At 41.7% G+C, this 25,636-nt stretch overlaps 1 protein-coding gene across 2 annotated transcripts in view; it reads right to left on the minus strand.

Moving 5' to 3' along the window:
* Positions 1–15,475: 15,475 nt before the first annotated feature.
* The window catches only part of GPHB5 (glycoprotein hormone subunit beta 5), a 32,964-nt gene continuing 22,803 nt past the window's right edge, over positions 15,476–25,636 (minus strand). Inside the window, exons 2-4 of one of the 2 annotated variants that reach the window (XM_054449099.2) lie at positions 22,524–23,017; positions 21,346–21,550; positions 15,565–16,789 (exon numbers count right to left, since the gene is read on the minus strand). In XM_054449099.2, coding sequence (XP_054305074.1) covers positions 16,601–16,789; positions 21,346–21,549 — 393 coding nt within the window. In that variant the 5' untranslated portion in view covers position 21,550; positions 22,524–23,017 and the 3' untranslated portion in view covers positions 15,565–16,600. Of the gene's footprint in view, positions 16,790–21,345; positions 23,243–25,636 lie in introns of those variants that run through there. The other variant, XM_054449098.2, reaches the window with a different exon arrangement.

The following is a 25,636-nucleotide window of genomic DNA, read 5'->3' on the forward strand; positions in this document are numbered from 1 at the left end:
GTTTTAAATATGTTCTACTTTGATCATTTCATTTTGTTCTATGAGTTCTGCAGTGACTCAGAAGCTCCATGATACTATAACTGGAGTAATTTTGTTGTATTTTTAGCCATGTCCTCCAAGCCTCCTGGTATATGCTGTGATCTTTGCCGAACAGAATCTGATCAGTGTTATAGGGGAAATGATGTGTGAGGCTCTACGAGGAGAGGGTCTCCAGGGCCCACACCTGAGTCATGCCTTGAAGCAACCTCAGCACACTTAGCCTCCCAGTGATTCTGTGCAAGTCTGTCTCAATCTTTTGAGCTTATGTTAGTTCTTTGGGGAAAAAAAATAGAAACAACTTCTGAATAGGGCAGTATGTTTGGGGCAGCTTTGTGAATACATATCTAAAATTACCTCCATTTGCCATTTTTTAAATCAATTTTTTTCAAGCAATCAGATTCTTTTTTCCTAGAGGAGCTGTGGGCAAGAAAGCTAATGAATTCTACATCCTTCTCATCACCTGGTTTAAATTGTTTTCTGCTCTGAGTAAACAGTAATTACTGTTTAACTACATCCCAGCAGAATTTTATCCCAATTGCAACAGTTCATATTCCTCCTAATGTAATCTCTGCAGAGGAAATGATCGTCAAGGGAAGTAGGCTGACCTGCTCACGGGATGGCGTTCTTACAATCTGCATCTTATGTAATGGCGATTCTGTGTGCCTGTGTCATAATTATTGGAATATTATGTTATGCTTTTTTTTTTTTTTTTTTTGAGATGGAGTCTCACTCTGTCCCCCAGGCTGGAGTGCAGTGGCACAATCTCGGCTCACTGCAAGCTCCCCTCCCAGGTTCACGCCATTCTGCCTCAGTCTCCCAAGTAGCTGGGACTACAGGTGCCCCCCACCATGCCCAGCTAATTTTTTTTGTATTTTTAGTAGAGACGGGGTTTCACCGTATTAGCCAGGATGTTCTCAATCTTCCTGACCTTGTGATCCACCCGCCTCGGCCTCCCAAAGTGCTGGGATTACAGGCGTGAGCCACTGCACCCAGCCTATTCTATGCATTTTTTAACATTACAATTTATTTTGTGCCATGTTCTGACTTTTAAGTCATTAAATCGTCTTTTTTCTATTCATATTTCTGGGAAATCTAAAGGTGGCTCCAACTGCCATTCCAGAAAATTGCCTTCCCCAGGCCTCTGTTAGAACAAGAAATTCTCCAGCCCTTTGTGACTCAAGATGTGGCCTGGGAACCAGCAGCGTCAGCATTACCTGGGAGCTACAAAGGACTGTGGAATTTCAGGCGCAGCCCAGACCTACTGAATCAGAATCTGCATTTTTAACAGGACTCCCAAGTGATTTGTATACACAGTGAAATAGGGGAAGTACTGGTCTCTGAGACAACCAAGTTCATCATCAGTCTTTATATCCAAACATACAGCTGCCTAATGAAGAACCATCAACTTAGCCTGTCTCTCAGATGCTACCTTTTGAGTGTTCCTTAGGCTAATATTTGAGTTGCTCACATTTACTGGATGAATAAAAGGGCTGTCAGAAGTCTTTTCTTTTTCTTGTCATGTGCTGCCCAGCTGCAGGAAAGGAATATGCATATTTTAGAATCAAAAGCAGAAAAGCAGCATCTGGTTTGCTAGATCTGCTAGATCTAAAGTACTTCTGTTCTGAAAGTCTTTTTCGTGTTTATTAGGGTGAGAAAAAAATGCTCCCCCAAAATTATTTTCCATGAAGACATAAGAAAGATTCATGGTACATGAAGTTTTATAAACTCACAAAGTAAAGATAAAACAAATTTCTGAGGCATGAAACTTTTGGTAAAATTTCTGTCTTCATTGCTTAAAACACGGAGCTCTAGATGACAGAATAAGGGTTGATTACAAACAACTTGTCCCCTAAACAGGACACAGACTCATGCCAGAGACTCATGTTGTTATTGCCTTAAGCACTGATCAGAGTTTTATTAACTTTCTAGACATATTTTTACTAAACATCACTGGGGACCATGCTTTGTTCTCCCTGCCCACACCCCACCCTGTGTACAAGAGCCCTTTAAAAATTATACACAACCACGTACAGCAGCCTATCCTCTTATTCAAATCCTGTTGTTGCTGATGAAGTCCTGAAGGCAAATCACACCTACCTTCAAACAAATCAAAAAAGAGCACAAGGACCACCTGTGCTCTTGTACCTGCAAATAGCCTAGCTAATTTTTTCACTAGGATGTCAGTGATTCGGTCCCACAATAAGGACCTGATAGCACTGTGCAGGTGCAGTCATTAAAGGCCCACCTCTTCTAGGAAGCACCAACCACCTCCCTCTTCCTGCAGCAGGCTTCACTTTCCATTTGCAGACACAGGTCTGACATTAGGACATTCAATCAGGTGTTCCTCATGCTCCAAGCAACTGGAACCCACCTGTGTTCCAAGATTACCTTTCAACTGAAAAGCTTTTAAAGGCCAGGCACAGTGGCTCACGCCTGTAATCCCAGCACTTTGGGAGGCCAAGGTGGGTAGATCACCTGAGGTGAGGAGTTCGAGACCAGCCTGGCCAACACGGCGAAACCCCATCTCTACTAAAAATACAAAAATTAGCTGGGCATGGTGGCGTGTGCCTGTAGTCCCAGCTACTTGGGAGGCTGAGACAGGAGAATGCTTGAACCTGGGAGGCAAGGGTTGCAGTGAGCCGAGATCGTGCCACTGCACTCCAGCCTGGAGTCCATCTCAAAAAAAACAACAAAAAAAAAACGCTTTTAAACTGGGACAGCTGTCACCTCTGGGAGCCACTCAGCTAGCCAAAGCAGCTAACATTCTTGGGTTTCAGCAAATCCCAAAACAGAATCTTACCAAAGATTATTTCTTTTTTTTTTTTTTGGATAGAGTTTCACTCTTATTGCCCAGGCTGGAGTGCAATGGCGTTATCTCGGCTCACGGCAACCTCCATCTCCTGGGCTCAAGCAATTCTCCTGTCTCAGCCTCCCAAGTAGCTAGGATTACAGGCAGGTATCATCACGCCCAGCTAATTTTGTCTTTTTTTAGTAGAGATGAGGTTTCTCCATGTTGGTCAGGCTGGTCTCGAACTCCTGACCTCGGGTGATCTGCCTGCCTCGGCCTCCCAAAGTGCTGGGATTACAGGTGTAAGCCACCGTGCCCAGCCAATTATTTCTCTTTATTGTAAATGTATCCCTGATTTCTTCCTTGTAACCACTGATGCAAGCAGCCAAAAGGGCTTCTACCACAAGGGCCTGCCTATCTTTCTACAGCCTGCCACAGCACGGCACCCCGACCCAGCAACTTCTTTTCCCAGGCCACAAAGGAAAGTCTATTTTATCCTCTTCGAAAAAAACTGGTATCAACAATCCATTTGCCTTCAAGAATCCATTTACTTGTAACCTTAAAATGTTTAATTCCCAGTGCCTTTACTGTTAACGGTAAAATGAATTCCCCATCCAGGATAACTAAAGGCCTCTTTTCATTTCAATAAAAACATTACTACTGAATCAGGCACATTGAAATGATCACGTGCTGAAGGAGAGAACCCTCCCTGCCCTGCCCTTGCTCAGAGCCCACACATTCTCCTTCCCTTGTCTGCAGCATAGAAGTTGGCATGGGTAAATTTATGGTACATTAGTTCCTGTCGGCTTTGTCCTGAAGTTGGCTCAGATTTTGTTAATGCTGAAATTTGCAGTTGAATTCAGTTGGACTTTGCTTCTCATTAATGAGTTGACATTGCAGTGGGGAGATGTTTCAGCATTTGCTCCTTGAGCTTGCTCAAGCAGGAGCCAAAAGCTGAACAAGATCTTCCTCTTAAAAATATGTCCAACATATTTTAAAATGCTGGATAGTTTAATTCCACTCAGTAAAACTGGTCCCCCAAAATATTTTAATTTTGATATGCAGATTCCAAGAAGAAATGGAAGATGGGAGGTTCAAAACAGTCTGGAAGCTTAGATCGTCTGACTTTGACGGCTCACTCCTCCATGTTGGGTCACCTGAAGAAATTTTTTTTTTTTTTTAAACAGAGTAGAGTAGAGTCTCGCTCTGTTGCCCAGGCTGGAGTGCAATGGTGTGATCTCAGTTCACTGCAACCTCTGCCTCCCAGGTTCAAGCGATTCTCCTGCCTCAGCCTCCCAAGTAGCTGGGACTACAGGCATGTGCCACCACAGCCGGCTAATTTTTGTATTTTTAGTAGAGACGGGGTTTCACCATGTTGGCCAGGCTGATCTCGAACTCCTGATCTCAAGTGATTTGCCTGCCTTGGCCTCCCAAAGTGCTGGGATTACAAGCGTGAGCCACCGTGCCAAGCCATCACTTGAATAATCTTTACGTGAGCAACACGGTAAAACCAAGAAAGCATGATCTGTTCATACATTTCATGTAGAAAGAACTTGCAAACTAACAGGATAAAATTTTTATTTTAAGTGCATAATTCTGTATGTATATACTTCCTCGAGATAATAACTATTAATAGTTCATCAATATCCCTTATTGTGTATGTGTACAGTTTATTTTCAGTGAATAAATTCTCTTTCAAACGATTTTAACTCATATTTGCAACTTGGAGATAGTCACATTTATTCCTTGCTTGTAATTCTTTGAAATTACCAAAAGAAAACAACTATTCTTATCTTAGTATTATTGATATTCTTTATTAAAATAAAATGTTTTTTGTCTTTTAGAGAACGTCTGTTTGTTTGGTGTTGTCAGGGGCGTGGATAAGGAGGTGTTTGTATTTTTGGCTTTGCGTGACTTTCCAAAAGCCCCAATGGCTCACAATCAAGGTCAAAGCATATAACTAACTGTTCTTGTGTATCAGGAAGCCTTTATTAAAAAAACTCAATTATTTAGTATGCTAAAGAAATTGTACAGCCAGAGGAACTTAGGGTCAAATATAAAGCCAAAGAGCTTGGAAAGGTTTACTTTATTTCTGATAATGAGGACCTGGAAAAGAGAATAGAATAATCTCTCTACATTTCTTAACATTGGAGACAAATCCCTGCCTTACATTGCCAATTACAGTGCTTTACACCGCTCCCCTTATTTTCTCATCCTTCCCTAGTTCTTGTCCCAGATATCACCTGCTCAGAAGGCTTCAGTACCCTCTTCAGACATTCTAGGATCACAACCACAAGCCTCTAAGCCTACTAGACTTCCCTGTATACAATTCCAAACAATCCCATTCATTAAACCAACGGATTGCTTGAGCCTTGAGCCTGGGAAGTCAAGGCTGCAGTGAGCCAAGATCGTGCTACTGCACCCCAGCCTTGGTGACAGAGACACTGTTTCAAAATAAAAAAGCTCCCATGGAAAAATAAAATTCCAGGAAATTCCCCCTCTTTTTACCATTTATTAGCTACAAAATAACACATTTCTGATTCTAACAGACCCTCTGAATGAAGCGGACTGCTCCTGTAGGACCCAGGAGACCCCCGCCAAAACTGTGAGTGCCCCAACTGTGGAAGGGGGAAAGGGAAACCCTCCTCTCCTGAACACACACCTGCACTGGAGAAGATGAAGTTCTGTTTGCTGGAAAAGTTTCCAACTTTACCAGAAGCTGAGTCAGTTTGGAGAGCCAAGGGAAATACAGGGGTACAGGAAGCAGCAGAAAGGCCCTGGGAGCTCGCTGGGTCCCCAAGCAGCCCATTCCTGCATGGCACCATAGGGATCCATCAGGAGGGCGGCCAGAGGAGCAGGGGGTAAAACTCCACAGGGAGAAGGAATTGTCTAGCTGAACTTTGTAACAGTTTGAACTCGGTGAGAAGCCTCCTGGCCAGAACTTAGGGGAAGGTGCAAATCTGGTGTCCAGACTCCACAGGCCGGGGAATAACCAAGCCCTTTTCTTTAGAAGCTGGGAGGCGGATAGCCTGGGGCAGGTTTTCAAGCCCATATTGCCCTCTGCCTGGAAATGGTGTGGGGGGCTGTTGGGTGGGGGGGCACAGTGGGAGTGAGACAGATCCTTTGGTTTCCGTGGGAGCTGCATGAGGCCTGTGACTGCTGACTTTCCCCCACTTCCCTGATAACTGGCAAGACACAGCAGAGGCAGCCATAATCCTCCTGGGTACACAACTCCAGTGGCCTGGGAATCTCACCCCCATCCCCCACAGCAGCAGCAGCAAGACCTGACCAAGAGTCTGAGCTCAGACTTGCCTAGCCCCGCCCCCACCTGATGATCCTTCCCTACCCACCCTGGAAGCAGAAGACAAAGCGCATATAATCTTGGGAGTTCTAGGGCCCCGCCCACCACCAGTCATCCCCATAATACTACAGCAGATGCTCTCTGGAAAGCGCCACCTCTTGGCAGGAGGCTGACCAGCACAAAAATAGAACATTAAACCACCAAAGCTAAGAACCTTCGCGGAGGCAAGATTTCCTTGAGAGGTGATTCCAGTTGGTTATTGGGGGTGGTGGGGAGAGAGAGAGAGAGAAAGAAATAAAATTTATTCCAGGAAGAAGACACCACATATAAACAAGTAGAAGAAAGAAATTCAGAGCTCAAAGACAAGGTGTTTGAATTAACCCAGTCCAACAAAGACAAAGAAAAAAGAATAAGAAAATATGAACAAAGGCTCCAAGATGGCTGGGATTGTGTTAAACAACCAAACCTAAGAATAATTGGTATTCCTGAAGAAGAAGGTAATTCTAAAAGCTTGGAAAACATATTTGGGGGAATAATCAATGCAGACTTCCCTGGTCACACTAGAGACCTAGACATCCAAATACAAGAAGCACAAAGAACATCCAGGAAATTCATAACAAAAAGATCTTCACCTGTAATCCCAACACTTTGGGAGGCCGAGGCAGGCTGATCATGAGGTCAGGAGATCGAGACCATCCTGGCTAACAAGGTGAAATTCCGTCTCTACTAAAAATACAAAAAATTAGCCAGGTGTGGTGGCAGGCACCTGCAGTCCAGCTACTCAGGAGGCTGAGACAGGAGAATGGTGTGAACCCAGGAGGTGGAGCTTGTGGTGAGCCAAGATTGCGCCACTGCACTCCAGCCTGGGCAGCAGAGCCAGACTCCGTCTCAAAAAAAAAAAAAAAAAAAAAAAGATCTTCACTTAGGTACGTTGTCATCAGGTTATCCAAAGTTAAGACAAAGGAAAAAAAATCTTAAGAGCTGTGAAACAGAAGCACCAGGTAACCTATAAAGGAAAACCTATCAGATTAACAGCAGATTTCTCAGCAGAAACCCTACAAGCTAGAAGAGACTGGGGCCCTATCTTCAGCCACCTCAAACAAAACAATTATCAGCCAAGAATTTTGTATCCAGCGAAACTAAGCATCATATATGAAGGAAAGATACAGTCAGTTTCAGACAAATAAATGCTGAGAGAATTCGCCATTACCAAGCCACCACTACAAGAACTGCTATGCTAAAAGGAGCTCTAAATCTTGAAACAAATCCTGGAAACACAGAACCTCTTTAAAGCATAAATCACACAAGACCTGTAAAGCAAAAATACAAGTTAAAAAGGAAAAAAAAAAAACACAAAAAAATACAAAGTAGGCAACAAAGAGCATGTTGAATGCAACAGTACCTCACATTTCAATACTAACATTGAATGTAAACGGCCTAAATGCTCCACTTAAAAGATACAGAACCACAGAATGGATAAGAACTCACCAACCAACTATCTGCTGCCTTCAGGAGACTCACCTAGCACATAAGGACTCACATAAACTTAAAGTAAAGGGGTGGGAAAAGGCATTTCATGCAAATGGACACCAAAAGTGAGGAGGGGTAGCTATTCTTATATCAGAAAAACAAACTTTAAAGCAACAGCAGTTAAAAGAGACAAAGAGGGACATTATATAATGGTAAAAGTCCTTGTCCAACAGGAAAATATCACAATTCTAAACATATATGCACCTAACACTGGAGCTCCCAAATTTATAAGACAATTACTAATAGACTTAAGAAATGAGATAGACAGCAACACAATAATCGTGGGGACTTCAATACTCTACTGACAGCACTAGACAGGTCATCAAGATAGAAAGTCAACAAAGAAACAAGAGATTTAAACCATACCTTGGAACAAATGGACTTCACAGATATATACAGAAAATTATCATCCAATAACCACAGAATACACATTCTATTCAACACTGCATGGAACTTTCTCCAAGATCGACCATATGATAGGCCATAAAACAAGCCTCAATAAATTTAAGAAAATTGAAATTACATCAAGCACTCTCCCAGACCACAGTGGAATAAAGCTGGAAATCAACTCCAAAAGGAAGCTTCAAAACCATGAAAATATATGGAAATTAAATAACCTTCTCCTAAATGAGCATTGGGTCAAAACAAAATCAAGGTTGAAATTTAAAAATTCTTCAAACTGAATGACAATAATGACACAACCTATCAAAACCTCTGGGATACAGCAAAGGCAGTGCTAAGAGAAAAGTTCACAGCCTTAAATGCCTACATCAAAAAGACTGAAAGAGCACAAACTGACATTCTAAGGTCACACCTCAAGGAACTAGAGAAATAAGAACAAACCAAACTCAAATCCAGGAGAAGAAAGGAAATAACCAAGGCCAGAGCAGAGCTAAATGAAATTGAAACAAAAATAAATACAAAAGATAAATGAAACAAAAAGCAGGTTCTTTGAAAAGATAAATAAAATTGATAGACCATTAGCAAGATTAACCAAGAAGGAAGAGAAAAAATCCAAATAACCTCACTAAGAAATGAAACAGGAGATATTACAACTGACACCACTGAAATACAAAAGATCATTCAAGGCTACTATGAATACCTTTACTCACATAAACTAGAAAACCTAGAAGAGATGGATAAATTCCTGGAAAAATACAACCCTCCTAGGTAAATCACTGAAGAATTAGATACCCTGAAAAGACCAATAACAAGCAGCAAGACTGAAATGGTAATTTAAAAATTACCAACAAAAAAAGTACAGGACCAAATGGATTCACAGCAGAATTCTACCAGACATTCAAAAAATTGGTACCAATCCTTTTGACAGTATTCCACAAGATAGAGAAAGAAGGAGCCCTCCATAATTCATTCTTTGAAGCCAACATCACCCTAATACCAAAACCAAGAAAGGACCTAACCAAAAAACAAAACTACAGACCAATATCCTTGATGAACGTAGATGCTAAGATCCTTAACAAAATACTTGCTAACCGAATCCAACAACAAAAAGATTATCAAAAAGATAATCCACAATGATCCAGTGGGTTTCATACCAGGGATGGTTTAATATACACAAGTCAATAAATGTGATACACCACATAAACAGAATTAAAAACAAAAATCACACAATCATCTTAATAGATGCAGAAAAAGCATTCAGCAAAATTCAGCATCTCTTTACGATTAAAACTCCCAGCAAAATCGGCATAAAAGGGACATACCTTAATGTAATAAAAGCCATCTATGACAAACTCACAGCCAACATAATACTGAATGGGGAAAAGTTGAAAGCATTCCCTCTGAGAACTGGAAAAAGACAAGAACGCCCACTCTCACCACTCCTCTTCAACACAGCACTGGAAGTCCTAGCCAGAGCAATCAGACAAGAGAAAGAAATAAAGGGCATCCAAATCGGTAAAGAGGAAGTCAAACTGCCACTGTTTGCTGATATGATTGTTCACCTTGAAAACCCTAAATCCTCCTCCAGAAAGCTCCTAGAACTGATAAAAAAAATTCAGCAAAGTTTCCAGATACAAGATTAATGTACACTAGTCAGTAGCCCTTCTATACACCAACAGTGACCAAGTGGAGAATCAAATAAAAAACTCAACCCCTTTTACAATAGCTGCAAAAGAAAGAAAAAAAAAAAGGAAACCTAGGAATATACCTAACAAAGGATTCGAAAGACCTCTACAAGGAAAACTACAAAACACTGCTGAAAGAAATCATAGACGACACAAAAAAATGGAAATACTTCCCATGCTCATGGATGGGTAGAATCAATAGTGTGAAAATGACCATACTGCCAAAAGCAATCTACAAATTCAACGCAATCCCCATCAAAATACCACCATCACTCTTCACAGAATTAGAAAAAACAATTCTAAAATTCATATGGAACCAAAACAGAGCCCACATAGCCAAAGCAAGACTAAGCAAAAAGAACAAATCTGGAGGTGTCTGATCTCAACTATCTCACCTAGGTACATTGTCATCAGGTTATCCAAAGATAAGATGAAGGAAAAAAATCTTAAGAGCTGTGAGACAGAAGCAACTATCTGATCTCAAACTCTACCGTAAGGCCATAGTCACCAAAACAGTGTGGTACTGGTGAAAAAATAGGCACAAAGACCAAGAGGACAGAATAGAGAACCCAGAAATAAACCCAAATACAGCCAACTGACCTTCGACAAAGCAAACAAAAACATAAAGTGGAGAAAGGACACCCTTTTCAACAAATGGTGTTGGGATAATTGGCTAGTCAAATGTAGGAGAATGAGACTGGATCCTCATCTCACACAAAAATCAACTCAAGATGGATTAAGGACTTAAATCTAAGACCTGAAACTATAAAAATTCTACAAGATAACATTGGAAAATCCCATCTAGACATTGGTTTAGGCAAGGATTTCATGACCAAGAACCCAAAAGCAAACGCAATAAAAACAAAGATAAATAGCTGGGACCTAATTAAACTAAAGCTCTTTTCCACGGCAAAAGGAACAGTCAGCAGAGTAAACAGACAACCCGCAGAGTTGGAGAAAATCTTCACAATCTATACATCTGACAAAGGACTAATCCAGAATCTACAATGAACTCAAACAAATCAGTAAGAAAAAAACAAACAATCCCATCAAAAAGTAGGCTAAGGACATGAATAGACAATTCTCAAAAGAAGATATACAAGTGGCCAACAAACATATGAAAAAATGCTCAACATCACTAATGATCAGGGAAATGCAAATCAAAACCACAATGTGATACCATCTCACTCCTGCAAGAATGGCCATAATTAAAAAATCAAAAAAACAGTAGGTGTTGGCGTGGATACAGTGAACAGGGAACACTTCTACACTGCTGGTGGGAATGTAAACTAGTACAGCCTCTATGGAAAACAGTGTGGAGATTATTTAAAGATCTAAAAGTAGAACTGCCATTGGATCCGGCAATCCCATTACTGGGTATTTACCCAGAGGAAAAGAAGTCATTATTCAAAAAAGATACTTGCACACGCATTTTTATGGTGGCCCAATTTACAATTGCAAAATCTTGGAACTAACCCAAATGCCCATCAACCAAAGAGTGGATAAAGAAGCTGTGGTGTATATATATATATATATATATATATATATATATATATATATACACACACACACACACACAATGGAATATTACACAGCCATAAAAAGGAATGAATTAACAGCATTTGCAGTGACCTGGATGGGATTGGAGACTATTATTCTAAGTGAAGTAACTCACCAATGGAAAACCAAACATTGTATGTTCTCACTGAAATGCAGGAGCTAAGCTATGAGGATGCAAAAGCATAAGAATGATGCAATAGACTTTGGGGGCTTTGGGGGAAGAGTGGGAGGGGAGCGAGGGATAGAAGACTACAAATAGGGGCAGTGTATACTGCTCAGGTGATAAGTGCACCAAAATCTCACAAATCACCACTAAAGAACTTACTCATGTAACCAAATACCACCTGTACTCCAATAACTTATGGAAAAATAAAAAATAAACACATTTCCAAGAGTAAGGAGTTGCTGAGAGTTAGTTTATGCACCATAGTCAATTCCCCTGCACCACTCCTTACATGCCTAGAAAACAAGTTTAGGACATACATCCCTCAGTTCCACAGCAGTCTCTGAATTTCCCTTCAAGGCTCTGCTTTTTCTCCCTCAGTCTCTTCCATGGTAAGCTTTCATTTAAGCTACAGCAAAACATTATCTTCCTAGAGGTTATACAGGAAACCAGAGAAAAGTTCCAGTCTCCATAAAACAGCCCAACCTTGCATGGAGCCACCTCCAGGAAAGATGGCAGAAATGCTAATCAATGGTAAGAGATAGTCTGACGATAAACTTAAAGACTTCTCCAAGCAGGAATGACTTGTAAGAAGCATTCCAAAAAGGCACTGTGCTGTAGTGGAAAATGTTTGGTTCTGATTCATAGAAACCTAGCATGTGTTACTTATTAGCTCTGTGACCTTGGGCAAGTTATTTGACCTCTCTGAGCTTCTATTTCATCATCTGCAAAATGCTAATGGTAAAATGACAATGACAATGCTTACTAGCATAGTTAATACAATAACTAAGAAGTATTAATATAAAGGATTCTGCTTATAGTAAGAGATCCATAAATAGTAACAATAGATTTTTTTTATTTTCCAAACACAGTACCTTGCACAAAATTTAAGTTAATAAATATTTGTGGAAAGAAGGGAGAAAGGAAAAGGGAGACTTGAAAAAGATTCAAGTTTAGCACAGTATAAATCCTGATAGAGGCTTTCCTCTTTTTCACTAATAAATTATCTGCTTATAACACAGATCTATTGAGGAAAGTGTTTGAATACCATGGACTACTAGCACACAGATCCTGCAGATCAGAGCCCTCTGGTGGCCATCGCAGCTTTGCTACCTGTTAGAACAGTTTTGCCCACCTTGTCTCTTACAGCTTCATGTCACCACGTGGTACCTGTTGTCCTAGATCTCTATCTCCTACGCTGACACTGGAAACCCAGTTCCACAGCAGCTTCCCCTGGCATCAACCTCAGCCTAGAAAGGATAGTGACGATCAAGCTTTTCTGAGATGCACCCCTCACTAGTCATTCTTTGTTGCTTTGTAAAAGAAATGGCCACTAAACCCTCCAGATGAACACAGCCAACTGGCGAGTTCTCTGGTCTTATGTAATAAATCCATTCTGGCAGGCCCACCTCTCTGTGCCTTTTGTTCCTCAGTACTCTGCTAGGACAGTTCTGGCATCTTCTTTTCATTAATGCAAGCCACCATTTTCCTCACTCTTGAAGGACACATCCCAGCAGCACACTGGGACCAGATCCAAGCATCCTTTTGATTATATTATATTCTGATAATGCCTGCATATGGATGAAATCTTCTTATCCAGTCTTATATTCTGGCACCCCACCCCCCATATCCCTGTCTGAACCCCCCAAGATCCATTGCTAAGCACACTCCACCAATTCTTCCTGGTTTACATTGTCAAATCCTGAAGCTCCTTCAGGGGAGACGCTTGTTCCTCCCACCACAGAGCAAGTCCTTTCCCAGCCAGATCATCCTGAGACTTGACCGTAATGAACCATCTAGAATAATATGAGATTGTGGGCAGTATTTGAGGAGGGCAAGTATCATCATGTAAAGCATCCTTCTCGGCATGGTCTCCAGGCAAGGGGAGTCTGCTATCCACTAGCAAGGAGGGGCCAGGAGGTTCCTCTGCAGGGAAACCTCAAGTCCATCATCCACCTAACTGTTCCCATTCCAGGTCTCTATGTCTCACTTTTTCCCTATTAGGACCTTGACTTAAGTATAGGAGACTTGCCAGAGTAGTAAATTCAGCCCTTTTATTAATTCAGCTGCTTTCTCAATTAGATATTAGGCCTAATTTTAAGCACAGTCTGTCCTTCAGCTGCATTCGAAGACAATCTCTTCAAATCAGCTTTCATATCATGCCTGAGGGCTTTTATTGCACTTAACGACCAACTAATCCCACAGTCCTTATAATTACCATGGTCTTCAATATCTCCCAAATGTTACTGTATTAGCCAGTGCATGCCTTCCCATGTGTATTACAGATCAGTTCACTACAAGGCAGTCAGTACGTGAACTGCACAACATTTTGGTCAATGGCAGACGGCACGTATGATGGTGGTCCCATAAGATTATATTTTTTCTGTACTTGTTCTATGTTTAGATACACAAACATTTACCATTGTTTTACAGTTGCCTACAGCATTCAGTATAGTAATCTGTTGTACAGATTTGTAGCCTAGCAGCGATAAGCTATACTACATAGCTTAGCTATGCAGCAGGCTATACCGTCTAGGTTTGTGTAATTACACTATGTTCTCACAATGACAAAATTACCTAATGATGCATTTCTCATAATGTACCCTTGTTAAGTGACCCATGACTGTAATTGTGATGCTACAGCATGCTACATCCTGCATTAAAGCTGAGCTTCCCAAAAGACAGCTAAGCTGGAGTTTATTCATTTGGCCCCTTAAATCCACTCTCTTTCTTCAACTTGCTGCCTAGGAGGCCAACATTTATGGACTGAATCAATGGGTTTTCTCACTCTCTGCTTTTCCATTTGATTCCCATGTGTTTTTTTTCTTTTTTTTTTTTTTTTTTAAGAGATGGGGTCTTGCTCTGTCATTCAGGCTGGCGTGCAGTGGCACAATCACAGCTCACTTGCAGCCTTGACCTCCCAGTCTCAAGGGATCCTCCCACCTCAGCCCCCTGAGTAGTTGGGACTACAGCTGCGCACCACCACACCCAGCTAATTTTTTTTTTTTTTTTTTGAAGAGACAGGGTCTCACCATGTTGCCCAGGCTAGTCTCAAACTCCTGGCCTCAAGTAATTCTTCCACCTCGGCTTCCCAAAGTGCTGGGATTACAGGCATGAGCCACCACGCCCAGCTTGATTCCCATTTCATTCAACAGAAGACCAGGGGATGGGAGGAGAGTGAGGATGGGTATCTGCTCCCCCACCTCCCTCCCTACCAGGTCTCAGTTTGGGAAGGGCTGCCTCCTCCTACCAAAGGCTGCAGCTCCTGTCAAGGATCTCACTCCTGGGGTCTGACAATCACTCCCTCCTCTTGTTCCTTCAGCCTAGGGTTCTCCATTGCCGCTGAACCAGATCTGTTTCAACCCCACTTGTTGGTTTCCTTAATTCTGCCCACACATTTGTAAATCATCTCTTCAGTATCCCACTTCAACAGATCACTGGTTTCCTGCCAGGACCTTTATTCATGCTGCGGTCATCTTTTCTCAAATCCTGGCAAGCCCTTGGTGCCTCAGAAAATTCTGAGGAAAGTCTTTAGGGGTGGGTTGAAAACACTTGAGTGGCACCACTCAGGATTCATCCCTAATCATCACCCATTGTTCCAGCAGAGACCCCAAGTACTTGCCTTCTTCTTATGTTAGAGTGACTTCCTTTCCTACCGACACATCTGCTAAAGGTTGGTTGGATTTTGCTCCTGCCCTTTGTTCCCAGATGTTCACCCCGCATCCCAGTACTTGACTGTCAATCTCAACATTTGCTTTACTGTGTTTTAGGGGGACTCCTTGAGTTCTTATTCAAGAAGGACTCCTGGCTGCCAGGGGTATGTCTATGCAGTTTGTGCCACCGTTGGAACTCATGCTACCCAGAGTCATCTGTCTGTGTCCTTTACTAAACATGACATGCCACATTAATGCTTAAGTAAAAATAACCTTGTAGTTTATTTGAGGTGTACTTCTCACTGTTATTCCAAGTGCACTAAGAATTAAAAAGACTTTCTTGAAAGTTGTCATGAATCCAAAAGACAGAGGACATGCTTTATTGGCATTAATATAGGTTTTCTTGGCACATTATGAAAAAGGAACAAGGTTAAATTCAACCCCAAAAATGCCAGAATTAAAGACATTTGCATAACATTAGAGTTTTGGAGGTTTTTTCCAGCCACAGAATTAGCTACTGTAAGATTTTAGAGAGGCAGGAGCTAGAAAATCACAGACTTTTTCCTCTGAGCCAGCGATGCAGTTTTACCCCTAAACGCATATAAAATTTCTGAGTTTAGCAAGTTACAACTTAAATTTAAAATATGATAAATGGGGAAGAATACTTGTGATTGGCCATTTTGCCATAGCTTTGGGAGAACATCATACTCTAAAACATGAGTTTAGTTTAATAAGTTTTTAAGGCTAAATGAGATAGCTATTAGTTACATATTTTATTTCTGTTTTTTTTTTTCTTTTAATCCCGACGTATCCTCTTTATTAAGACTCTTAAGGGAGCTAGCGAATTTTGCTAGGGAAAAGAATTATCCAAATCCAAACATCTTTTTATTGAAGCTACTTTCTTTGTATATCTGAGCAGTCTTATTTCTTGTGTAGATAATTGCTCAGTTAAAAGGGGAAGGGAGCATTTTCCCTAAAGAAGCTTGCAGCTGGAATTCCTCTGGGATAAGGAAGACTAACTAGTACATGGGTTTTGTTCATTTCTAGCCCTTTAGTCATAAATCCAGTTGGAGATCAGTGGCTAAATAGAACATGAGAATTTAAAGACTTTCCAGCCCCATATCCTAATTACATCCAATGTGTTTAAATCATTAGCATATTATAAGTCCAAATTGGGGGAGGATTGTGATACACAAATTATGTTCCAAGACTCAAGGCAAAGAAAAATTAATTTGCAGGTATGTGAACTGGAGAAATTATTTTGGTGAAGGCAGGAATATTGTTTTGAACTTTTAGCATAAGTAGGCTGCATTTGGGCCTTTTGCCTGAGCTTGACCTAATGGGTGACAGGTAACCTCCTCCATGGGTATGGTCGAAATTAAACAGTCTTGCATCCAGGAAGTATAACTGCATGTGCTGCGCACACAGGTGGGTCTGTGAGGCTGAGGCGCTAGCTGCTCTCTGCAGACCATGCCGGCCTCAGATGGTCTCACACTCCGTGGTGGCAGTGGAGCAGGCTCCGCAGTCACAGCGGATGGCCACGGGATAGGTGTAGAAGGGGTCGACTCCCGGGGCACAGTTGGGCAGCTTGACGGTCACATGTTTGGTCTCGTTGTAGGTACAGACTCGATGATGGGCTTCAATATAGGGGGGTTCCAGAATGGGTTTCTGTCCCCACAGATAGAAAACAGAATTCATTAGAACATATGATCTTGTTTCAGTTTTTTAGTATCATTTATCACTATCAGAAATTAACTTGTTATTCGTTGATTTACTTGTTGCTCTGTCGTCTCCCAGTAGAAAACAAACTCCTGAAAGCAAGAAGCTGATTTCATTCAAGACCATATCCTAAGCTCCCAGGAGAGACCATAGCACACAGCAAGTGCTCCATGCATAGTCAGCAAATGAATCATCTTGGTCATTGCAAATACCTTCTAACTGGTCTCCCCTCTTCCATTTTTACTCGCTACAATCTATTTGCAACACAGCGGCCCTGAGTGATCCTGTTTAAACCTAAGTCAGATCATGTTACTCTTCTGCCCAAAGCCCCAGTGATTTCCCATCTCACTCAGAGCAAAAATCAAAGACCTTATGATCACCTTCAAGACCTACATCACCTTCTCTGCACCTCTACCTTCTGAAATGCCTGCAACCATTCCCACCTCACTGACTTCCTTACTAGGCTCACAGGGGTCTCCTTATTGTTCCTCTGACCCACCAGGAACAGTCCCAGCTCAGGGCCTTTGCACTTACTGTTCCTTCTGCCTGGAACACTCTTCTCCGGTATGATTCACTCCTTCACCAATCTTTGGTTTTTGTTAGAATGTCACCCTCTCAGGGAAGCATTTCCTGACCACCCTATTTAAAATCGCAACATTACATCTCCGTGCCCAGAAACTTCCCATCCCCCATCCTGCTTTATTTTTCACCACAGCACTGATCAATACCACATGACGTAATCTACCTTTCATTCATTTGTGTGATATTCCTCCCACTCTAGAAAGTAAGCTCTTTTAGGACAGAGATTTTTGCCCACTGTGCCTCCAGTACCTAAAACAGACCCCAGGAAGGTTTCAATAACTATTTGTCATTGAATCAATGAAAGAAAACATTACAAGACAGGTTCCCGAATACTCTGTGCACTGTTCTGATCATCAAAAAGATTCGTTTCCTTCTTTCACCTTTTATAAATCTTAAGCTCAAAGATAATTTTGATAAACAGAGCACACAGATCAGAAAAAATACCAGCACACAGCCGGAGTTAAAATCTCAAGCCCTGCAGTCAGAACTATGGAGCTTGAGTCCCTGTTCTGCCACTTGCTGGAGACCTTGGAAAATCCACTTAACTTCCTGAAGACTCAGTTTCCTCCTCTGTAAAACAAAATATCTACCTCCCACCATTGTTTGAGAGATAAGGTAAGATGATATACGCAATGCACAATGTCTAGCACAAAATAAGTGTTCAATAAATGCAATCCAATTTTTTTTTTTTTTTTTTTTTTTATACGGAGTCTTGCTGTCTCCCAGGCTGGAGTTCAGTGGTGCAATCTCGGCTCACTGCAAGCTCCACCTCCCGGGTTCATGCAATTCTCCCACCTTAGCCTCCCGAGTAGCTGGGACTACAGGCACCCACCACCACGCCCTGGCTCATTTTTTGTATTTTTAGTAGAGACAGGATTTCACCATGTTAGCCAGGATGGTCTTGATCTCCTGACCTCGTGATCTGCCTGCCTCGGCCTCCCAAAGTGCTGGGATTACAGGCATGAGCCACCACGCCTGGCCAATCCATTGTTCTTATTAGTGCAATTATTATAAGAAAGTAATGAAAATAATAAGCTTTCAAATGACAGTACCTTTGCTTTTTTGTTCTTCTTTGTTCTAGGCAAAAAAGAATATATATACATATGTAACTCAAGATGAAGTTCTTGCATGAATGTCATGAAAATAGCAGCCTTGCCTTTTTTTTTTTCCTTTTTTTCTTTTTTTTTTTTTTTTTTTTTTTGAGATGGAGTCTCACTCTGTCGCCCATGCTGGAGTGCAGTGGCGTGATCTCAGCTCACTGTAACCTCCACCTTCTGGGTTCAAGCGAGTCTTCTGCCTCAGCCTCCCAAGTAGCTGGGACTACAGGTGCATGCCACCACACCCGGCTAATTTTTGTATTTTTAGTACAGACAGGGTTTTACTCGCCTCTACTAAAAACTGGCCAGGCTGGTCTCGAACTCCTGACCTCATGATCCATCCACCTCGGCCTCCCAAAGGGCTGAGATTACAGATGTTAGCTACCGTGCCCGGCCAGCCTTGCCTTTGACAAAGATCAGAAGAGCTGAATTTGTCCTCAACTGTTTTCTCCTACCTTCCCATATTTGCTTTAAGTCCTCTTACCATAAGTACTCTGGGAACCTAGGCAGACCAGATGCCCCATAAAATTTCATTTTCAGATACATAATTTTTTAGTATAAGTCGTCCCAAATACTATATGAGACAGACAGACTTATGCTAAAAATTTATTTATTATTTATCTTAAATTCAAATTTACCTGGGCTTCCTGGTTTTCTGGTTTTATTTCAGTTTGGGTTTCTGTGGGGAGGGATTGGTTTTGTTTTATTTTGTTTGTCTGTTTGCTAAATCTGGCAACTCTATACCCAGATTATGAGGAATAGCTATTTTCAACAACAGTTCCACCTTCAAATGTAAATCCAGCCAGTCTGTCGTCATGAACATCCTTATTTTCAGACATGCTTTCAGTTAACATCCCCCCTGTCAAAAAATCAAGTGCTTTATAGCTCAGAAACTTTCAGATTGCTGGGAAAATGAATCTCATTCTTTTATTTATTTTCTATAGGTAACCTCCCTTTTCATAACACAGTCAAGACATGAATGAAAGCTGGCTAAGATCAGGGAGAATCTTGTTCTTTAATGGTTTTGGCGCTTCCATCTTTCCAGTGAGAGCACAGTTCCTGACCTCCTATGGGTGACTATGATCCAATTAAAGACATTCATCAGTTTTTAAAAAGAAGAGAAGATGGGCTGAATTGAGGGGAAGCAGGAGTTTGAGGATTTGGCACAGAGAGGGCTTCAAATAGCCCAGACACTAGATGCGAACAGGGAGAGGCCCTGCCAGGCCAGTCCCTGAACAGGAGGAGGCGCCAAGTGCCCCAAGTGAGTTTGCTGCCAATTGACAGGCAAAGTCTACTTAACAAAACCCGATTTTCATTTGGCTAGTAGGGCTCAAGCCCCTGAATGAGGCAAAAAGAAAACTACTTTGATAGAGTAGTTTCATCCAATTTGGAGATTTCATCACTATGACCCAATTCCATTCACAGGGCCGTAATTTACCTAAGCAAGAGCAGGTTACCCTCTGGGTCCCCAAAGAGAAGGCTATTTTTCCCAATGGCAGTGTCCACTCACAGTGCAAGTGTGATTCTAAGTGGCCTTCCATTAGGCTGGAGGATCTACAGCTCCAGGGGGAGGTCCATCCTAGTCAACCAACAAATGTGTATTGAATGCCTTGTTCATACACGACACCTTGACAAAAGCTGTGAAGGTTATAAGAATGAACCTCTGTCCTCAAAAAATTTAAATCATGCGTGTGGTGGGGGAGGAAGTAAGACAAAAAGTAGAGCATAGTCAAGGGCTTACCTGCAAGTCAAAAAAGGCCCAGAAAGGGAGCTGGCACTGCAGATGGGCATCAGGAATAAATACGATAATGACAGATGGGAAGGAGAAGGGATATGAGGGAAGGACCAAAATGAGATCCATGAGGGCTATTTGATAAAACCTTTGAAAGTCACTTACCAAGGCCAGAGTAAGAAAATGTGTTGTCTCCAGGAAAGCAGGCAGACGCCATATTGCTGAGCACCTTGAAAGTTCGTTATTGAATCTGTAGTAGCATGTGGACATTCAAGGTTTTTGGGCCAGGGAGTGACAAGATCAGAGCTAGCACTTCATTGGTTACCAAGTGGGCGGGCCTCAGGGGGAAGAGCCCACAGTCACTACGTAATGTGATCTGCTGGGGAGCTGAATAGCTCTCTTCGTCTTCATCACTCAGACAGCTCCTCTTAGCCCAATAGGATTTTAACTTTGTTTGAGAGTGTTCTCTCCACTTTAAATTAAATGTCTCTAAAAAGGCCAGGTATAACTGAATATGAAGGAACTTAATGGATCCGTCAGTGATAACCCCAGAGGGCTCCCAGAGACTTGAGGAGGAAAAGGGCTGTGGAAGAGGCAGTGAAGGGGTCTCACCCTTCACTGGGACCAACTCTCACCCTTCAGCTCAGGGCCTCTTTCTTGGAAACTGGCTAATTTATCCAAAATGAGGAAACATAGGGAGGAGTTTGGGTCACAAGCTTGAACCACAAATTGATTCCCAGCTTTACACTGACACTCTACGTGACTTTGCAGCCACTCTCCCTTGAATCCCTCCATGTTATCTGTAAAATGGGTAGAACAGTACCTCTTGACCTCCCAGAGATGATTCCCAGATACATAGACACAATGTAAACCAAATTCTTAATCTTATCAATGCTTTGTTAGAGGGGCAACATCATGTTTTTCAAATCACTTTTGGAAGATGCCAATCATAGTTTTGTTTTGGTTTTTTAAATCCACAGGAAAAGGCAGATGTCCCAGCTCTACCTCATATCATTTAAAAAGTGAACTCTTAAGAATCAGACCCAAGCTGCTGGCCCAGAAGACACTGTCATCTGCACATCTTAGCAACTCACCTCCCAGGTCTCACAGCGACCCCAGCAGGCATCCGTGGTGATCCGAAGGCCCCTGCAGCCTGGCTTCTTGGCCAGGAAAGTAAACTCCCTCACGGCACAGCCCACAAAGGTACGCAGGTTCCCACTGGAGGCACCGAGGACGCAGCCATAGCCAGCCAGAAGGAGGAGGGCCATGGGGCCAAGGAAGAGGAATGCCAGCTTCATGCTGCTGTTCCAGAGAGGGAAAGGACAGAGTTTAACAGATCTGGCTGCCTTCCATGGTGCAGCCAACCATGCATTTGTCACTATCAAAGGGACCTTGCTCCTAGCATTTCAGGGAAAATGAGCCCAGAAATTGTAAATGCCCACAAACTCCAACACAGGCATCCAGAGATTCTTGTAACTGGTGCCAGTGTGGATTCCATGGCCCTCTCTAGATATCCATCCTCCAAGTGCATTCTCAGGCTTTTCCTTATTGTAACTTAACTACTGCAGTTGACTTGTGTGTTAAAGAAGTTTGTCCCAGTGGTCTTTCCAAAATAAACATAAAATAGGAGTAACACCAAAACTAATCCATAATCCAACAGAATACATGAATACATGTAAATTATTTTTATTCAGGTCCAGGGTATTTGGGTGCCACGTTACATACTTTGCTCAAAACTATACTTTCAGTGTCATGATGGGGAATGGTTTGGAGGGGTTGATAAATATTAATAATAGTATTCCCTATATGCATCGTTACTAAACCAATTCACCACTAAACATGGATATGCAGAAGATATCATGAAACCTATCACCTGAGTTAGTGGCCATTCATAAATGTGTCCTACTCACTGTAAATTGCTTCTGCTCTAGGCTTCCACTGCAACAGCACCTACTTATGATTCAATTTAAATCCAAATGATGGAAAGCATAGGAGTTATTTAAAACATAACCTCAATCCACTGTCAAGTCCATCCTCTCTGGGTCTTGGTCATTCCCTGTGCTCTTTCAGGAGCCAGAATCAACCCCCTTCATGCTTGGCCCACTAGACAGAACTCACCTGGATTTTGAAGTATAAAGGATATGGCATTCATGGACCCTTACCCCCCACTGAATTCATTATTCTCACAGTTCCTACTTCTGACCTTACTGTAGCAAGTTCTCTGGGCTTCCCCTCCTCTGGAACGAGGTTACAGATATGGAGAAGCACTTACCTAATCTTGCAGGAGCCCACTCTTCTTTTAGAGCTGAAACTTGCACTAAGATTTCAGGAAGTCACAATGAATGATAGAAGTTTGCTCTGGGTAAATGTCTCTACCTTCTGTTACTGGGCTGCTTGACTGCTCAAATATATAGGAAAGGTCTTGTCAATCAAAACAAAAGAGAGGCAGATCCTTACAGGAACTACTAAACACATCAAAGCCATGGAATAGAAAGCCAGTCTCTATTTTCCAAAACTGATTAACTTAAAGGGTGTTGTTTTGTTTCTCAACATCACCTACTGAAACAGAAAGTTACCTTGGTGGGTGGCATAATCCTAAGGAAATAGTCAGAGGTAGTTCCACCTGGTTCTCAGGAGAACAAATGCATTGTGGCAGATGGATTAAATTTTCCTTCATGGTAACCACAAGTTTCCTTTGAAACAGGGGTAAGTGACTGGCAGCTCATGGCAAACCCTTTCCTTTAACCGACAACATGTTTCAATACACTGAAAAATAACAAAACAATAATTCTTGCTGGAAAGAATGCAGGATCACTACCTGAAAAGATGGAAATCACAGTGAGAAGAAACATGTCGAAAGTCTTAAAATTAGCTAAGAATTAGATGATATTAATAACACCTTAAAATGAATCATTTAGGAAAAAAATACTGAGATGTTCCAAGTGATTATCTTCCAGCATGGGAATTAAAGAAAACTTTTCATTTCCTTTATATGGTTTTCAGCATTTTTCACATGTTCTACATTGGGCAGACTTATGTAATAAAGAGTCAGTCAATATCAATGTTTTAAAATTAAAATAAACCAATAGGTATGCATTTGTTCTGACTATAAGGACATTCAGTGCTGCTCTGATAGAGACATTTTACCAGATTTTTGGTCTTAAATGATTCAAATAAGAACAAAATATTTTTTATGAGTATGGGATATGGTTTATATTTCAATCTACAATAACAGCATATGAGTGGATTAAAAATGTACTTGTTCATGGCATTTTTCTGGGTGCTCTAAAAAGTAAATGAAGCAAACATCATCTTTGCCCTTAGGAGTTTCGATATCATAGTAGATAATGACATAGGCAGAGACATTGAAGATGCACACTAACTAACTAGTGAAACGAAGTAAAGAAGTTAAACCATTTCCATTTTCTGCAAAGAAAAGTGTTCTTTAAATAAATGTACTGCTCATTGTAGATTTCACTTTCAAAAGAGATAAAAATGCCCAGTGAGTCCATCAATTTACCACCCCTCTCTCTAGAGCAGAATTATTATACATGTTTTATAGAAAATTGAACTAGGCTTGGAAAAAGGACTTTCTTCAGCCCTTCAGCCTGTAACTGGAGTACTCTGGGGACGGGCTGCTCAGCTGGCCTGATCTTCCTAACTTGCTGGCCAAGAGCTAGCCAATCGGCAGTGAGCTGCCATCCTGGGCTGTTTCTGAAGACGGCTGCCCAACCCTTTAAGAACTGAAACATACACACTTGTGTCTGCAGAGTCACAAAATAAAGACAGATTACAAAGGCCAAGAGCATCTTTCTTTCACAATCCCCAACTTCTTTATAATGCAGAGATGTGGCATCATGCATTCCACCCTGTCAGCATTAACTTTATAAGAATGACAATTTATAGTCACTAAGCATCTACCATGGTGCCATGGAACCTGCTGTGCTCTTACATGTTATCTCTAGACCTTACAACAATTCTTTAAGTCAATTATTATTTTCTCATTTTTACATTGGAAGAAATAGAAACTCAATCGTTTCGTAACCTGCCTACTTCCAAACCCTTCAACAATACTGGGAAAGGCAAATGGGTCTATTTCATCCCTGTAACCAACTACAGTTGATGGGAAGAGGCTACCTGGAATGTTGTGTTAAAGAAGGCAGCTGAAATCATTCTAAAGGCAAAGGGCAGTGGCCCATCAGCTTCATCCTGGGTGTAGGAAAGGAGAATGGTGTATGGATGCCACCTTTTGCAATCTAGGCCATGTCGCACCTCTCTGTGGACAGAGTGAGAGTTTGTAGTGTGACTTCAAAGGCTAATTAATGCCCTGCTACCTACAGGATATCTCTGCACCATAGTGTGCATGTGCCTGCCACCTTCCCTTCAATCCACGTTGAAGTTCCCACCATTAAAGTCCCTCTCTTGAGGTAGCAAAGAAACATATAAGTAATGACTCCAAGGATAGACTCTGGAGAATCTTCTCTCCTTTTGTTCCATGATCATTTTCACATGGATTTATTGTCACCTTGGAGGGTGAGGCACAAGATATAGGTTCACTAGGGGCAGAAAGAAAAGAGAAGTGGTGTACGTGAGCAATCATCTTGAATTCCAGGGGGATCGTGACTCTAGAGGAAGGAGTCAAGTGTTAGTGCCTCAAAGGGGTGACTGAGAAACTGAGGCCTGGTCCAGGGAAGGCAGTCCCACGTGGGGAAATCCTGGGGTGCACACTGTGTGCAGGAGATGAAGGCACTGACAGAGCCTGGAAATACTCCCTTCCCTCCCGCAGCCATGTTGATTATCAGTGGCACAATCTCCTTTGGGACTACCTTGAGCAAGTCACTTCTCTGAGCCTCAGTTTCTTCATCTGTAACACAGTGGGGTTGGACCCTGTGACTCCTAAGGCCCTTCCCAGCTCCAGAATTTAAATATTTATAAACTACTTTATGAACACAAGAAGCTGAGGACAAGTCAGAGAGAGAGTGCGGAAGGTTACACAACCGTAAAATCAGCTACGTTGTGCTGAAATCTTGATTCTGACACTTGCCAACTTATGATCTTGGTCAAGTCCAGTAGCCCACCTGAGTCTCAGCTTCCTACAAAATTGAAAATGCCTCCATTATAGGGGTCATGTGAGGATTCTACAAAATAATGTCTATAAATTACTTCTCACAGGGCTCGATACATGATAAGCAGGCAATAATTGTTGTTTCTCTTTCCTTCCCTGGAAATGCATCATTATCATGTGTACCACTAATAAATAAAAAGCTGCCAATAAAAAATTATATCACACCAGCAATTGTTAGGCATATCCTGATTTCGAACGTATTAGAGGTGAAAAAAAAAAATGTGAGTCTGAGAAGAGAAGAAGGAAAGTCTTTGAGGACT

The sequence above is a fragment of the Pongo pygmaeus genome, chromosome 15 (assembly GCF_028885625.2).
Source record: "Pongo pygmaeus isolate AG05252 chromosome 15, NHGRI_mPonPyg2-v2.0_pri, whole genome shotgun sequence".
NCBI classification, from domain to species: domain Eukaryota; kingdom Metazoa; phylum Chordata; class Mammalia; order Primates; family Hominidae; genus Pongo; species Pongo pygmaeus.